Source organism: Macrobrachium nipponense, chromosome 6, assembly GCF_015104395.2.
Source record: "Macrobrachium nipponense isolate FS-2020 chromosome 6, ASM1510439v2, whole genome shotgun sequence".
In the NCBI taxonomy this organism is placed as follows: domain Eukaryota; kingdom Metazoa; phylum Arthropoda; class Malacostraca; order Decapoda; family Palaemonidae; genus Macrobrachium; species Macrobrachium nipponense.
In genome coordinates, this window is record NC_061108.1 from 64,084,296 (window position 1) to 64,102,024 (window position 17,729).

Sequence of the window (17,729 nt, forward strand, 5' to 3'; positions counted from 1 at the left end):
CTTTTTATTAGTTTAAGACATATTTCTAAGGGTCGTTCCGGCTTACGACGATTTTCGGCTTACGACGCGTCTCAAGAACGGAACCCCCGTTGTAACCCGTGGACTACCTGTACTACTATAAAAATGGTATTATTATAATAAAATAAGGTTTCACACATACTTACCGAACAATTACATAGCTATACGCTTCTTACCTTACGGCAGTCGAAATTCCAAATTTCTCGGCGCTAACCGGCGCTGCTGACGTGTAGGTGATACAACCCCGCCCACTTTTGGGGATCCCCGGTACTACTGAGCTTTGCTTGACAATTCGTTGAGCCGCCCCGTCCATCTGTGGGGAGGAGGGAGGGCTTTAATCATGTAATTGTTCGGTATGTATGTGTGAAACCTTATTTTATTATAAAAATTCCATTTTCACACATGAAACTTACCGAACAATTACATAGCTGAATCCACATTACCCGGCTGGTGGGTATATGGACTTTAAATGCAAATAAGAAAAAACTCACATTGCAAGAATGTTGTAGTACCTTACCTCGTGAGAGAGCAGCTGCAGGAGAATACTGCCTCTGGTCGGCGCTCTCATCACTTGTAGGGAACGTGGCAGTAGTGGCCAGGATCGTTCCTACTACTAGTGGGTATTCTGCAACCATGGAGGTTCACCGATGGTTGATCAGAATGAAATAATATGTGCCCCTGCCCTGGGCTGTGACCAGATTAAAATAACAATCAAAGACCATCACCTACACATAACCATAAAAAAAAAAAATAAAATAAAAAAATAAACCCAACCCTACCATAAAATCTGGCGGGTACTCCTGGTACCGTGTACCCCCAGGCTTCCCCAAAACTCGACCACCTTCTAATCAAGACGAAGAGATAGTCAAAAGGAAGGGGAATTGGACCAAATCCCTCTATGCTTCCTTTCTCAACACCATGCCCATCACCGACAAAGGTCCTAAACGACAACAATTATCAAACGTTGCTTCATGATCCTTCAGGTAATGGAGAGCAAAAACCGATCTCGACCTCCAGAACGTAGCTTGCAAAATAGATGCTAGCGACGTATTATGTCTAAAAGCCATGGAAGTCGCTACTGCCCTAACCTCGTGGGCTTTAACTTTACACACCTGTAGAGTCTGATCTCTTACTGATGTGTGTGCTTCCTGAATCAGGCTCCTTAAAAAGAACGAAATTGCGTTCTTAGACATAGGACGGCTCGGATCTTTAACCGAACACCACAATCGGTTCGAACTTCCTCTCAAAGCCTTTGTTTTGTGAATATAAAATTTCAGTGCTCTCACCGGACACAAAGAACGTTCTTCATCCTCTTCTCCTACTAATCCTGACAAGCTTCGAATGGAGAAGAAACGAGGCCATGGTCTCGAAGGATCTTCATTCTTCGCTAAAAAATCCTGAGTATAGGCACACACAGCTTTGTCTTGTGTAAATCCTATCTCTTTACTCATTGCTTGCAGCTCGCTGATTCTACCAGCTGAAGCTAAGGCGACTAAGAATAACGTCTTCTTAGTAAGATCCTTCAAAGAAGCCGAATTAAGAGGTTCAAAATTCGCTTTACAGAGCCAGGACAATACCACGTCTAAATTCCAGTCCACTAAACCTGGTCTCCTTGTCCTAGCGGACTCAAAAGATTTAATCAAGTCGCTGATGTCCGAGTTATTAGATATATTCAAGTTTCTATGTTTAAAAACTGACGCCAACACAGATCTGTATCCTTTTATTGTCGAAGTCGATAACTTCCTAACGTCTCTCAGATATATTAGGAAGTTTGCTATCTCTTGTATAGAGGTTTTAGAAGAAGTTGTGTGACTTTCTCTGCACCAATTTCTAAAAAACTCCCCATTTTGACTGATAGAGTTTGGCCGAAGAGACTCTTCTACAGTTAGCAATAGCCTCTGCCGCTCTTCTTGAAAAACCTTTCGCTCTGACCAGGTCCCGGACAGTCTGAATCCTGTCAGAGCGAGATACGACAACCCTTGGTGATTTCTGTCGAAATGGGGCTGTTTGAGTAGCTATGGAATTTGTGGCAGAAGCCTGGGGAAGTCTACTAACATCCTCAGGAGATCCAGGAACCACTCCTTTCTGGGCCAAAAAGGAGCTATTAGAGTCATCGTAACGTTCTGGTGACTCTGGAACTTGTTTAATACCTCTCTGATCATCGCAAATGGTGGAAATGCGTAAACATTCAGACCTGACCAATCGAGAAGCATTGCATCCGTTTTCCAGGCTAACGGGTCCGGAACCGGAGAACAGAATAGAGGAAGCCTGTTGTTTCTGGACGTTGCAAAGAGGTCTATCGTTGGTTGTCCCCACAGCCGCCATAGATCCTGACAAACTCTGATATCCAATGTCCACTCCGTCGGAAGAACCTGATGCGCACGACTGAGTTCGTCTGCTAAAACGTTGAGCTTCCCTTGCACGTACCTGGGGAAGAGAGTCACTTTGTGCGCATTCGCCCACAGAAGAAGATGCTCCGTCATTCTGTACAGGGAGAACGAATGTATCCTTCCCTGTTTTCTTATAGTATATGACAGCGCTATGGTGTTGTCCGAGAACACCGCAACTTTCTTCCCTTCGACTAGAGGGGTGAAACTTTGAAGCCCAAGAAAAATTGCTTTCAGCTCTTTTATGTTGATATGAAGACCTCTCTCCTGTTCCGTCCAAATACCTGATGTCTTCTCTTTCCCCAACAGGGCTCCCCATCCTGAGTCCGATGCGTCGGCATAAAATTCTAGCTCTGGATTCGTTCTTTCGAGGGACAAACCCTCCTGAGCTCTTTCCTCCGACAACCACCAACGAAGATCTTCCTTGATTTCCTCGGAGATCAGAATAACAGTCGAATCCGGTTGAATTTTCCAGTCCCAATTGGCCTTTAGGTAGAATTGTAGCGTCCTCATGTGAAGACGACCAAGTGTAACAAAAGTCTCCACCGAAGCGAGAGTCCCTAACAGGCTCATCCACTCCAGAGCCGTGCAGGACGAGCGGTTTAACAGCTTCCGTACAGTCGCAAGGAGAGAGACTATTCTCCTTGGGGAGAGAAAACCCCGAAAAACTTGTGAGTCCAGAATCATCCCCAAATATGGAATCCTCTGACTCGGTACTAACTGTGACTTCTCTAAATTCATTACTAATCCCAGTTGCTGTGTTAATATTAGTGTCCGATTTAAATCCCTCACACACTGGAGACTGGAGTCGGACCTTAGAAGCCAGTCGTCCAGATAAAAAGCAATATTGATTCCCATCAAATGTAACCATCGACTTACCGGGGCCAGGACTCGAGTAAATACTTGTGGGGCTGTCGAAAGTCCGAAACAGAGCGCTCTGAACTGATAAACTCTGCCGTTGAAAACGAACCGTAGATATTTCCTGGAGCTCCGATGAATAGGTACATGGAAATATGCATCTTTCATGTCCAGCGATACCATCCAGTCTCCTTGTCGAAGAGCTGACATGACCGACCGGTTGGTTTCCATACGAAACTTCGTCTTCAGAACAAAGATATTGAGCGCACTCACATCCAGGACCGGCCTCCAGCCCCCCGATGACTTGGGGACTACGCACAGCCTGTTGTAAAAGCCCGGTGAGATGTCTTCCACTATTTCTATGGCCTTCTTGGAAATCAGGGCTTCTACTTCCTTGGCAAGAGCCAAAGCTCTTTCTGATCCCTGCGAGTATGCTGTCAAGGCGATGGGAATACTCGACAGTGGTGGATCTTGCACAAACGGGATCACATAACCTTCTCTTAATACTGTGATCACCCACTGTTCCACCCCTCTTCGACTCCATTCCCGCCAAAACAGGCGGAGTCTTGCTCCTACAGGTGTGTGAGGGTAAAAATTCCTACTTGTCCGACTGTCTCGAGGGTGGTTTCTTACTGGTTGTGGCCTGTGGACGCAAATTAGCCCTTGGTCTGGGTTGCCATCTAGACTTTCCTCCGCGAAAAGGTTGCTTCTGAAGAGGTGACCCTTTAGCTCCTGTAGGTGGTGTCTCCTTGGGACGTCGCGTCGACGAACAAGTCAATAAGTCGTTGGTAGACTTTTTCTCTAAATCTGCGAGAACTTGCTGAATAACCTGTTCAGGGAATAAATGCGACTTACATAAAGGCGCAAACATGAGAGCAGACTTCTGGTTAGAAGTTACTTCCTTGGAGGTGAAAGAGCACCAAAGTTCTCTCTTTTTAAGGACGCCCAGAGTAAAAAGAGATGCAAGCTCCCCTGAGCCATCCCTGACTGCTTTGTCGGCACACGATAATACATCAAGCCAGTCTGTCGCCAAGCTATCCTCCAGAGATTGACAATCCTCTATTTTCCTTGCTAATGCAGCAATAGTCCAGTCTAAGAAGCTGAAAACTTCTATTACCTTAAATAGATTCTTAATCAGGTGGTCGAAATCAGGCGAAGAGAAGAAAATTTTCGCCGACGAAAACGCTGTCCTTCTGTTAGCATCCACCAGACCTAAGAAATCCCCTTGGGCAGAGGCAGCGACTCCCAAAGAGGGTAATTCTCCGGTAGCATAAAATTTATATGTCTTCTGTAACTTGGACAGTGGGACAGCGAAGGCGGCTTTACCAGACTCCCTCTTCTTCTCCAGCCACTTCTCTGCTTCTTTGAAGACTCTCTTCACCGACTGCGAAAGCACCAGTTTAGGTAGACTCGCCGAAAGTACTTTCCTATCCTTAACAAAGGTAGAAGGAGGCGAAGATAGAGGAGCTGGCTTGAATTCCGTATAAGAAGCCAACAAAAACTTCATTAAGTTGGAGTAAGCAGAAGCCACTTTCGACTCTTGTTCCGACTGATCCTCCCCATCCGACACTGTCGACTGCTTGGCTTCTTCATCCGTATAAGACTTAACTTTCTTCAACGAATTAACTAAGTCCTGAAGCTGTCTCAACGGTTCCAAAAAAGCTTCTTCTTTGTTGTTCGCATCATCTCCCGATGGTGCGGGCGAAGGAGACAACTTCCTTGATGAAAACTTGCGAGTCGAACTCTCTCTCTCGTTAGCTGGCGAACGAGTTGAAACTTTCCTTGTTTCAGTCGGCGAGACAAAACTATGCAAGTCCGACCCTGATACCTCGCGAGATCGTTTGCGAACAGCACCTGAACCTCTACTAGGTGAAAGATACACAGGGTTCTCCCAAAAGCTACACGAGGGCTGAGGACTCTTTTCCCTCCCTCTCTTCACAGGTGATGACGAATTATCCAATGGCACTGCGTTTTGGGGCCCTTTTTCAAAATGGGGGGCGGTTTTTGGGGGGGACCCAAACTTCACTCCACTTCTTTCGTCTGGTATCAGGCGAACACACCTCCGAGTCCGACAACAAACCTACACCAGACACATCTACACCTTTCCAATGGTGTCTCTTTACAGAAATCGAGTCGAAATTCACAACTGAGTCGACAGCCGCCCGTGGGCAAACCCCTCCAGTCTCCCTTCGACTCACGGTATGTCTTCTCCCAGGTGCTGGGGAGCGGGACAGTGACCTCGGTCTAGGAGACGTGGAGGGACGGACAGCCGCCTCCTCGGATACGACACTTGCACTTTTCACTTCACCAGACTTAATCACAAATTCACGAAAAGATGTACCTAAATCCATGACAGATTTAGCAAGCAGCTCAAATTTCCTATCCATCTTATTTTCTAATTGGGCAATGGTGTCGGAATCAGAAGCATGGGGAACCTGAGCCGGAGTAAGATGTACTGAAGTAGGAGGAGTATCAATAGGAGAGACGTTTGACAAAATAGGAGAAGACAAAGCGGGCTTCTTTGCCTCTGACAGCAAAGGAGTTGACTCTAATCTAGCCCTACTATCAGCCCTAATGGCTGCCTTTCTTTTCCTATCTTTTTCCATCTTATCAAGGTGAGACAAAAAACTCTTCCATCCTTGATCATCTAGATCTTCACATTCATTACATGTACGCTCTTTAGTACACTCTTGCCCCCTACATTTCACGGGCTTGAGTGTGGGTCATAACATGAATTTGGGCTAATAATCTAGTTTTGCAGCCTTCACTGCAAAACCTAACAGATGAACCTGAATCTGACATAACTCACACTAAACAGATGAATAAAGAAAGCAGCTATGCCGTCAAACACAAAAAACAACCAAGAAAATTGTACTTCAACCAAATCGGGGGGTGTCAACAAAAATGGCGAACAGTGACTGCAGCGAAATACACGGGTGTTTCACCGTGGGTGGCAGAAAACGAATTGTCAAGCAAAGCTCAGTAGTACGGGGATCCCCGAAAGTGAGCAGGGGTTGTATCACCTACACGTCAGCACCGCCGGTTAGCGCCGAGAAATTTGGAATTTCGACTGCCGTAAGGTAAGAAGCGTATAGCTATGTAATTGTTCGGTAAGTTTCATGTGTGAAATTTGCGATTTCTTAGTTGTTGCTCTTTTTTTTGTTATTACGTGCTTATTTACTGTTCTATTTTGATAATACTTTATGTGCATGTTCCAGGTGGATATACCAACATTCTGTAAGACCGAATTTCTATTCAAGACTGTAGTTTTCTCAACGACCACCAGTGTCCCTTGTACAAGGGACATTGAGTTTCACATTTTTTTTCATAAAATCATTTATTTTCCCTGTAGGATGATAAAACTCACAGAGAATATGCGTTATTATAGTGCTAATAATACCTGATAATTTCATTAGCCTGTCTTGATTAGTGTATTTTTGGCAAATATTTTTACGATCGGCACCCCTCCAAACTGGAGCCTACACTTCACTACCGAGAGATTTTATTCGGCAGCGAACGGAATGTTTACATTCTTCTCACCCACCCGGTAAAGAAGGGGTTATGGGTGATGGAGTTATATGAACAATGTTGTTATTTTCTGAGGAATCGTTTGTTTGTGAGGTGGTTAATGTTTCAGTTTCTACATCAATACTATCTATATTACTTTTTAAGAGAATGGGAGTCATCTTTGTTGTCAAGTTTTTTTTATGTCGGAGGGGTCCCATTTCCAGGGTCTCGCCTTTTTCCCCTTGCTCTCTGATCTGGTAGGGAATCATCAGCAATGTCTGCAATGGAAGGTACTGTCTCTATACATGAAGTATTGGCATCATGATCATCTAAGGATGATAGAGCAGCAAATGTTTGTTATTGTTATTTCAGGTATTAGATTTCTGTTTTCTAAACAAGCATCAGATATTTAGGGGAACCTTATTTTTTAACATATTTTTATATGACGGATTTCTGCTTGGGTCAAGTATCCCTCTAAGCCCCTCTTGTTGCTATTCCAGTTCTACTCATCAGTAGATTTAATTCTGTATTGTACATATAGAATGGGCATTTTTTTGACTTTGCATGATGAGCAAGTCCACAATTAGCACATTTAATATTTGGGCAATTCCATTCTATTCTATGTTCTTCTGAACCAAACACAGCACATATTTCTTTATTTTGGCATTACTTAAATGTGTGACCAAATTTACATTCTTTACATTGCATTGGTTGGTACATGAGGGCCTACTTCTCTATTTAGACCAAGTGCTTTAATCTTTGTTGGTAAATTTTGGCCTGTAAATTTGATTTTTTCTATTTTGATGGAAATTTACTGGTTTCTTTTGCTTGAATGATATAATTGAAAGTGCCTTAACCACGGAACGTCGTAACCCGAACCGGTAGTAACCCGGGGACTGCCTGTATAATATTCTTTTGTGGCAATTCCTCCTCATTTTCAATTTCAGGTAGTACAACTGTACCCTGGATATAGTTGAGCATGTCATGGCTTTTCACTACAGGGGGTCCTCGAGTTACGACGTTGATCCGTTCTTACGATGCATCGTAACACGAATTCAGCGTAAGTCGGAACATTGAAAAATACCACATGATTTATGTAAAATACCTATCAATAACAACGAGAGAACAATTCCTTACCTTTATTAGTTTGATTGGCTTGCACACTGGGATACGCCGTTGATTTTTGTTCTTCCAACCAAAAGCACCAATAACCTTTCCCATTTCAATTATTAGACCACTTACGCTGCTTAGTTATCACTGTCGCTTTCATAGGAGCAGATCCTTTCACATGTTCAACGATGCGCTCTTTTATCTTTGATAATGGTTAGCAACGGTCGAACGGCTAAGGCCAAGCGAGCGGCCAATGTTTGTTGGCGTTTCTCCTTCTCGGATCGCTTTATAATGTCCACTTTAATTTCCATGGTGATGGCCTTCTTTTCTTCGATGCACTACCATCAGAAGAGTCCGCCTTGCGCTTGGGAGCCATAACAAAGAGCAAAAAGTTACAAAAACGATACAACACGAGGGAGAGAGAGGCAGTGTAAACAACCAAAATGGCGTATGGACGAGGACTGAGCGTAGCGAAGCGACGCCGTCCTCTCCCCCACAAAGCGTATTCTTCCGCCGTGCGCCTGGAACTAGTTCGCGTTTGTTTACGTTGCTTACGACGCTAAACCGCGTAAGACGGAACGACGCAAAATATTATTTTTTATATTTTTATGGGGGCGCGTTCGTAACCACGAAACATCGTAAGTCGAGACCAGCGTAACCCGAGGACTTACTGTATTCATTTACCCCTTGAATTTCTTTTAGGTTCTGAAATGTTTCTGACTGGGCTTTTGTTGTGGCTTCAATCAGCCATTCATTAAATTTCAGTGCTCTGAAACTCATTTCTCTTGTTGGCTGTAAGCTTAATAATTTGTTCTCTGAAACATAGGAAGAAATTTTCCTGTTTTGAGAACAAGAAATCTGGACCAAATATCTGTCCCAAAAATATGGTCAAAATGAATTAATGTTGGGTCGGGTTTGTATATTTTTCTTTTCTTATTATTTCTTATTAATGGCTCATATGGTGCCATCGTTATTATGGTAGGCTTATTGTCTTGGGTGAATCCAGTAGCCAAGTCTAATTCCACACTGGGGTCATCAACATTAGGGCCTAATAAAGAATACATAAACACGAAAGTGTTGTTTTCAGCCAGGTAGTCCTCCACCCACCATGTGGAGGGGTGTGAAATGCCAAATTGAGAGGCCACCCCTAGAGGCTACTTCCTGGTTATACACACCTTGATCCCCAGCACTTAAGGCGTCGTCAGTCCGTCAAGATCCGACCCAGTACTTGGGACCAAGTTTGACATAAGACTTTCCCCTTGCTCGCACACGTCAGGTGCTCGAATTTTACGGGCGAGGAGGAATGCTGCCCATCCCCACCCTCCATCACATTACAAGAGTTGTCACAGCCATCATCCATTAACATATTAAGGTCATCAACTTTAGGTTCATCCAGACAGGGGAAGAAGTGAAAGACTGAAAAAAAAATAGTTCAAAAGAGGATTGAACTTAGTATGGGTGCTCAGAAATGGCCTTGGTAGCATGGTTGCACCTACCAGGGTAGAAAACTGCCCGGGTACCATCGTCCACCTCTTCCTTGCACCTCACAAGCCCCACCACCACATCAAGGTGTCGAGCCATTGGTAGGGCTGACTTTGGAATGCCTGTCCCACCTTAGGAGAATGGTAAATAATGCTCAGGAGTTTGTTTCAACATGAGATTCTCACATGGAATGCTCCCTAAAGTTTTCAAATATCCTTGATATGGCATTGGAGCCCTATATGCAACCCCTATCACCATAAAGAGGCAACGACAGCATCTGCGAATCACCAATATCATCACATGCATGAAGAAGGACCCTCCAAAGCCTCCCCAAACCCGTGGAGTAGTGCCTTCCAAATCACCTTAAGTAGTGCCTCTTGAATTGCCCGAAGAAGTGCCTCACGAAGCACCTCCTGAAGGTGAAGAGATGCCCTCAGTGGAGATCTAACTCCTCTGCTTAACAGTGCAGTCATTTTCAGCACCATTCATTGACTGCACAGCTAATTCATCATCACCATCTTTCATAAACATTCATCACCTTATTTACATATGTTGTACTAGTGTATAAATTTTCTTTAAAGTTCATACATACATACAGTTGCCCCCGCCTCGCCCTGCATTCACGGGGGATGTGTACCACACACCCTCGTGAATAGTTAAAATCCGCGAATGGTTAGAACGACCACTAAAAATGCTTATAACTGCCTATCTTGAAAGTTCAGATACCAAATGTATACCTTGAATAACATCCTACTTCCAATATCCCTACAATTACTAACCTATTACTGTATTAATCTTTGATGTTATATTATTAATATAATTTCAAAGTCATCTTAAACATTTTACCATTAAAAATGTATACCTACAGCCAATAACACAGAGAGAGAGAGAGAGAGAGAGAGAGAGAGAGAGAGAGAGAGAGAGAGAGAGAGAGAGAGAGAGAGAGAGAGAGAGAGAGAGAGAGAGAGAGAGACCTTACCTTACAGACCTTACATCTTGTTTGGGTTGCCCCAGGTCCCTAGTGCAACTTCCGGTATATTTTGCATCTTCCAATCTTGGATGATCTGGGATGCAGCTTAGATATTTGTTGAGCTTATTCTTAAACACATCTATGCTCACTCCTGATATATTCCTCAGATGAGCTGGCAACACACTGAATAGACGCTGCATTGTTGATGCTGGTGAATAGTGGATTAATGTCTTGTGTGATTTCCTTATTTTTCCTGGTATTGTTTTGGGCACTATTAATCTACCTCTGCTTGCTCTTTCTGATATTTTTAGCTCCATGATGTTTTCGGCAATTTCTTCTATCTGTTTCCATGCCTGAATTATCATATAGCGTTCTCTTCTCCTTTCCAGACTATATAATTTTAAGGATTGTAGTCTTTCCCCTTTCCCAGTAGTCAAGATCCTTAACTTCTTCTATTCTAGCTGTAAAGGATCTTTGTACACTCTCTATTTGTGCAATATCCTTTTAATAGTGTGGGTACCATATCATATTGCAATATTCAAGTGGACCACGAACATATGTTTTATAAAGCATAATTATGTGTTCAGCTTTTCTTGTTTTGAAGTGCCATAACAACATTCCCATTTTTGCTTTACATTTTGCCAATAACATTGCTATTTGATCATTGCATAACATGCTCCTATTCAACATCACACCAAGGTCTTTAACTGCTTCCTTATTTGTGATTGTCTCATTATTAGGTCCCCTACATGCATATAGCTTTCCTTCTCTGTCTCCATAATTTATTGATTCAAATTTATCGGAGTTAAATACCATCCTATTTACCTCTGCCCAATCATATACTCAGGTCTCTTTGTAGTGCGTTCCTATCTTCATCACAAGTAATATCTCTACTTATTCTTGTGTCATCAGCAAAACTACTCACTACCGAGTCCTTAACATTACTGTCTATGTCTGCAATCATAATAACAAACAGTAATGCAGCTAACACCGTACCTTGTGGCACACCAGATATTACCTTAGCTTCATCCAATTTCTCATCGTTTGCAATAACTATCTCTTTTCTGTTGTGTAAAAATTCTTTTAACCATCTTCCTACTTTATCCACTATATTATGTTTTCTAATTTTCTTTGCTAGAGTATTATGATCTACCTTTTCAAAAGCTTTTACAAAGTCTAAATAAACCACATGTTTCATTTCCGCTTTTCATATTTTTCTATATGTTCTCACGGAGGACTAACAGTTGGGTTTGTGTACTTTTTCCGGGTACAAAACCATGTTGTCCTATATTAAACAAATTATTTTCTATTAAATGTTTCATAATATTTTTCTTCATTACCCTTTCATACACTTTCAAAATATGTGATGTTAGACTCACAGGCCTATAATTACTTGCCTCTAGTCTTGATCCACTTTTGAAAGTAGGGGTGATAAATGCTAATTTGTGCTCATCATAAATCTTGCCTGTATCTACACTTTGTCTTAATAATATTGCAAGTGGCTTTGCGATGGAATGAACTACTTTCTTTAACAAAATAACAGGGACACCATCAGGCCCTGCTGCAGCTCCATTTTTAATTTCATTAATAGCCTGCACAATATCTACTTCATTAACATCTATGTCTGCTAAATATTCACTATTTTCATCCCTTACTTCTATATCATTATCGTCATTATCAATTCTAGGGGTGAATTCTCTCTTATATCGTTCTGCCAATATGTTGCATATTTCCTTTATTTCATTCGTTAATCTCCCTTCAATTCTTAGAGGGCCTATTTCTATTCTTCTTTTATTCATCTTTTTCGCATACGAGTACAATAGTTTTGGGTTTTCCTTGATATTTACTAGGGTTTTTTCTTCCAAGTCCCGTTTTTCACTTTCTTTTGATTGTATAATCTTTTGTTTTGCATTTTCTATCTTACCTTTTAGTTCAATCACTTTCCATGCATTCTTTTCTTTTGCAAGACCTTTTTCCACTTTCAGGTTTTCTGGAACAAGATCCTTCTGTCTCTTGGTATGCATGACTGATGTTTACTTTTCTTCTTCGATATGTTTATCCACTATTTCCTCTAATATTTTATATAATATCTCCGTATTTACCTTTATATCATCACTTACGAAAATGTTATCCCATTCTTTGTTTAATTCTTCATTTATTTCTGACCACTTTATATTTTTACTGTAGAAGTTGTATTTTCCATCTCCTTCCCACTTTTTCATTTCTTGCTTATCTCTGTTTTCACTTGCTTTGGAATGGACTGTTAATTCTATGACGTTATGATCTGAAATACTCGCATTATAAACTATTATTTCTTTAACATAATTCACCGCATTCACAAATACTAGGTCTAAAGTATTTTCCTTTCTTGTTGGCAGGTGATTTATTTGTTGAATGTTGTATTCTAGCAGCATATCTAATAGCTTTTCGAATTGCCTCTTATCTTCTGCACTACTATTACTCTCTTTTTTATATGTATAAATACAACCACAATCTCCTATTTTTGGATGTAGATCTCTGCAATCATCCTCATAGCCGTCTAGGTATGCACATTTACCATAGATTTCATAGTTGTGACATACCTTGGGATGTTTGTAGTAACATCTTTCTCCGAATCTGCAATTCCCTCTTTTCAAATGGGTGCAGACTTTGTCTTTCTTGTCTATTTTTTCCTCTTTCCCATCAGTATGCAGATCTGGGTAGAGCCTCTTCGGGATTTTATTTTGTGTTATCATGTTGTAATTTATTTCTTCGTATATATGCTGCTTGATTGCCTCATATGTAGTATCAATGAGTATCTCTGCATCCATACTTTTATCTTGTTCTTTGTTTTCCTTATTTTTTTCTGTCATTTCAGTTTTGTTTTCTTCTCTTCCATTTTCATCTTCTTCTTCTTCCTCTTCCTCTTCTTCTTCATCCTCAACTATTTGTACATTGAGTCCTGATTTAATAACATTGTCTATCCATGATAGACATGTTGAGCAAAATATTCTGGTATCCATACTCGTATTTTCCATTACTTTAGCACATTGAGGATGCGTTGGAATGTTGCATGTTGAACATTTTCTGATCAGGTTTTGTGGATTTGACTATGCTATACCACACCTTACACAGTCTGCATGCTTTTGGCATTCTTTTTCCTATTGCATCAATTAGTATATTCACAATGTTCACCTTATTCATTTTCTTTGTAGGAATATGTTGATTGATGTAAATTTTCTTTATGAGTCTCTTGACCACTTGGATTTTATTTGGAACTTCTTCAATTATTTTCAAGGTGTTTTCTGTTGATTTGTTCCAGTTTGAATGATCATATCCTAATATTTCGATGAATGCTTTTGTATCTTTTTGATTAGGGCTGTTGTTGATCTCACAGATGAGAAATGCCAGCTCCCTTCCTGCTACCTCATCATATTGCGAATCTGCTAGACACGCAAGATTACGCCATTTCTTTCCACAGTTGGAACTTACTGCCATCTTGATCTGATTTACAATATTTCACTTGATAAACTAACTTAGTAGACGCTTTATCCTACTATTTTCACACCAATCTTATCACCGACAGTTCACGAACACTTCTAGATATTTTTCAATTTCTAGACGTATGTTAAATGCCTGATATCTGTTGATTAATCAGACTGTGCGCGGGTGCGTCTCACCAAGCAAAATGACAGACCAGAGAGAGAGAGAGAGAGAGAGAGAAAGAGAGAGAGAGAGAGATAATTGAATGGCAACATTATATATCTGACCATCAAGAGTGAAATTATGAATTATTCCTGAGACAGTGAATAATAATGGGGGGAGAGAGAGAGAGAGAGAGAGAGAGAGAGAGAGAGAGAGAGAGAGAGAGAGAGAGAGAGAGAGAGAGAGAGAACAACTCCTAGACTACGACTCCTTCCCCTCCGCCAATAGGTATATCAAACTGTTATTTACTCCCCTGCCCTCCTTCCTCCAAGTGGATAAAAAGACTGGGAATTGCTATTTTTTTTTATTAATCTTATCAATATTTGAAAATTAGTTATAAGGTAAACCATTTATTTATATTACAAAACACATAAACATATGCGAGAGAGAGAGAGAGAGAGAGAGAGGAGAGAGAGAGAGAGAGAGTGAGGTTATTGTTTAATCTCATTAAACTTAATATTATTTGAAAACTAGTACTGTATATTATTATTTCACCATAAAATGTTGTAATACCCTTAAAGATATATTGTATACATAAACTTCCATGCCAAACAGAGGGCGAGAGTTACCACTATGACGTTCGTATCTCATGTGGAGAGAGAGAGAGAGAGAGAGAGAGGGGAAGAAGAGATGAGAGAGAGAGAGAGAGAGAGAGAGAGAGAGAGAGAGAGAGAGGGAGTTAGCCGTATTTGAAAGTGAAATGGAAAGGTTATTGTAGTATTTCTTTAAAATATTACCACATATGGTTTTTGTAATTAGTTATATTATTATTTTAAAATATTAATAAACATATACATACATGCACCATAAAAATCGCTCATCTCAGTAAAGAGAGAGAGAGAGAGGCAACACACTCCCCCCCCCCCCACCTTCTGTCCCATTACTTGATATATTTGACAGCTGTTGGTCCTCAGTTTGGTACCTGGAGTTTGAAAGAAAGATCCTCTTAAAGTAATTACAAACGCTAAGTAACAACAGCGATAGCAAGTTATCAACTAATTTAAAGAGACCAATGAACTGATTTTTCCCGACATCAAAAATGGAAACTGGGACAGCCACGTAGGATACAAGATGTAGATGAGGGGATGCTTGAAAGAACTAGTACTACTCACGCACCATGCAAGCCACACTATAGATGGAAGCTTCTAAGGGAAAGCTACAAAGTACCATATTCAAAGGTAGCTTAGTGTTAGAGATAAATGATGCTGCACTGAACAAATGTGGACTGCTATGAATATCAACCATTCTAATACTACAGCAGTTTCTGCAGTGCCTTTACCTATAACATGTGTACTATATTTCATGTTTTCTTTTGTGGTTACAACAATACTAAGAAAGAAAAAATGAACAAATATATAGTAACTGACATAATTACTCATTAAGAGAATGAATTTCATTGCATATAGAGGCAGTCCCCAGTTATTGGCTGTCTCGGTTAATGGCAATCTAGTTTTATGGTGCTTGTCTAGTGCCATAAAATTGGCAATTTATGGGGCCATAAGGGCAAAGTTTCTGTTATTGGCGCCATAAGGTGCCAATAATAGAGTTAGGGCACCATAACATACCTAACAGAGGTGCCATTAACCGGTTATCAGCACCATTAACTGAAACTTGTGAAACTTGGTGCCATAAACGCCATAAATTGCAGTTTCGGTTCATGGCGGTTTTTGCCTATCATTTCTCCGGTGAGAACAGAACCCCCCATGATAACCAGGACTGCCTGCACTTAAATATAATAGAGGTGCAAAACTAGAAAAAAGCAGATTATCAATTAATTATCAAGAAAAATCATGAACAGTATATAACCACAGTTGTTTCATTACCAACACAACTATACTATTTACCGACATCAACTACAATTTATCGTATTTCTACTGTACTACGTACTCGCATGTGAAACTGTGTGCTGACCATTTCCAATTCATAGAATTCACAAAATTTTTGTATATGTAGTGCATTCATACTGGACTTAACTGCTTATAATAATAAGAGAGAGAGAGAGAGAGAGAGAGAGAGAGAGAGAGAGAGAGAGAGAGAGAGAGAGAGAGAGAGAGAGAGAGAGAGAGAGAAATAACAAATATACCTGAGCCTGTATGCTTGACCTCCTGCTCCGTATTCCTGAATCTTTTCTTGGGTCCTTGCCAGACAGACTTCCCCAAGAATTCTGTAGAGTTTCCCTGGGCAGCTGGGGAGTTGCAGGTGTATTAGGTGGGTCAGGTGATGTGGGAGTGTGAGGTGTGGGTGGTGGTGGTTGTGGTGAGGGAAGTGTGGTGGGGGTGGAGGTGATGGTTGGGGTCATACTTGAAGGGAAGTTGCCGCTACCTTGACATACTCCTTCAGTGTCAGTGATGTCACCGCTCCAACCTTCACTCCATTCATGAGACTGGAAAAACATTAAAAGAGTTCAATATATAAGTTTTCCTACCACTGTCCTTTCACTTTTTGGACAAGCTCAAATGTGAAAGTGATAACTATTTTTCACAAATACTTATGAACAAAAGAATAATCACTAGAAGAAATGTGAAAATGCTTTGCACAAACAAAGCAATATTTCATGCATGCATCATATCCTCTTAGGACGAGAAAAATTACAAAAATGAAAAATAAAGGACACGACAATTCAAAAATGATATTTTTATAACAAAATAAGGGTTTGTATATACAGTAGAGCCAGGGCTCACGACCGTATTAGAACTCAACATAATTGGATTTCGCCACTAAATTTCCAATAAACTTTGTATGTGTTCAAACAAAAATCCGGATTCCGACCCCCAGACCATATGATGTTTGTAAACAAAACTGTTTCCGACAGCCGGCGTTAGTTAGCATCATCCAGTGTTACCAAATGTAGTATAATTTCATGTTTTTTAGCATAATTTGACCCAAGAATTGGAGCTTAGCATAAATTCTATCATACTTAGGGTTCTAGTACAATTTTAGAATGTATTTTCACTAAATTTTAAATAAAATGGAGAAAATTCCTGTTTCATACATAGCTATAGTGAATATATGTATCTTCAAAGTGAAATTGCCTCAAAAGCAGCACTAACAAATAAGCTGATTGCTAAGTTTGAACCCAACAAAGGAATGTTAAATTTTGTGAATATAAATACCCACAGTGGCATGACAAACTATCAGTAAAGTGTGAATAGTGAAAAATGTTTTTTCTTCATGAGTAAAGCCTGATTTTTTCCTTTTTTAACTTTTATTTTTTTTCAGTAGTTATCAAAATTTTAATTGTCTGAAGTGTTTTTTACAGAGTTTTCAAGTATTCATTCATTGTGTATGTGATCTGTTAAAGAAAAATGGTGTTTCAGTGGCATGAAAATGATCAGTAATAAGTATGATATTGTTATAATACAATAAAGTTTCATACATACTTACCTGGCAGATATATACTTAGCTAAGACTCCGTCGTACCCCGACAGAAATTCAAATTTCGCGCCACTCGCTACCGTAAGGTAGGTCAGGTGATCTACCTGCCTGCCCTGGGCGGCAGGACTAGGAACCATTCCGTTTTCTATCATATTTTCTCTCTTCCACCTGTCTCCTGCGGGGAGGCTGGGTGGGCCATTAATCGTATATCTGCCAGGTAAGTATGTATGAAACTTTATTGTATTATAACAATATCATTTTCATACAAGAAATTGAACTTACCTGTCAGATATATATTAGCTGATTGGCACCCTTTGGTGGAGGGTAAGAGACAGCTA

At 40.6% G+C, this 17,729-nt stretch overlaps 2 protein-coding genes across 2 annotated transcripts in view; one reads left to right on the plus strand and one right to left on the minus strand.

Moving 5' to 3' along the window:
* LOC135216540 (adenylate cyclase type 9-like) overlaps window positions 1-17,729 on the plus strand; it is a 702,034-nt gene that overhangs the window by 320,492 nt on the left and 363,813 nt on the right. The window lies entirely within an intron of this gene.
* Window positions 15,986-17,729, minus strand: part of LOC135216539 (adenylate cyclase type 9-like) — a 251,737-nt gene continuing 249,993 nt past the window's right edge. Inside the window, exon 8 of the mRNA XM_064251912.1 lies at window positions 15,986-16,399. Coding sequence (XP_064107982.1) covers window positions 15,986-16,399 — 414 coding nt within the window. The remainder of the gene's footprint in view (window positions 16,400-17,729) is intronic.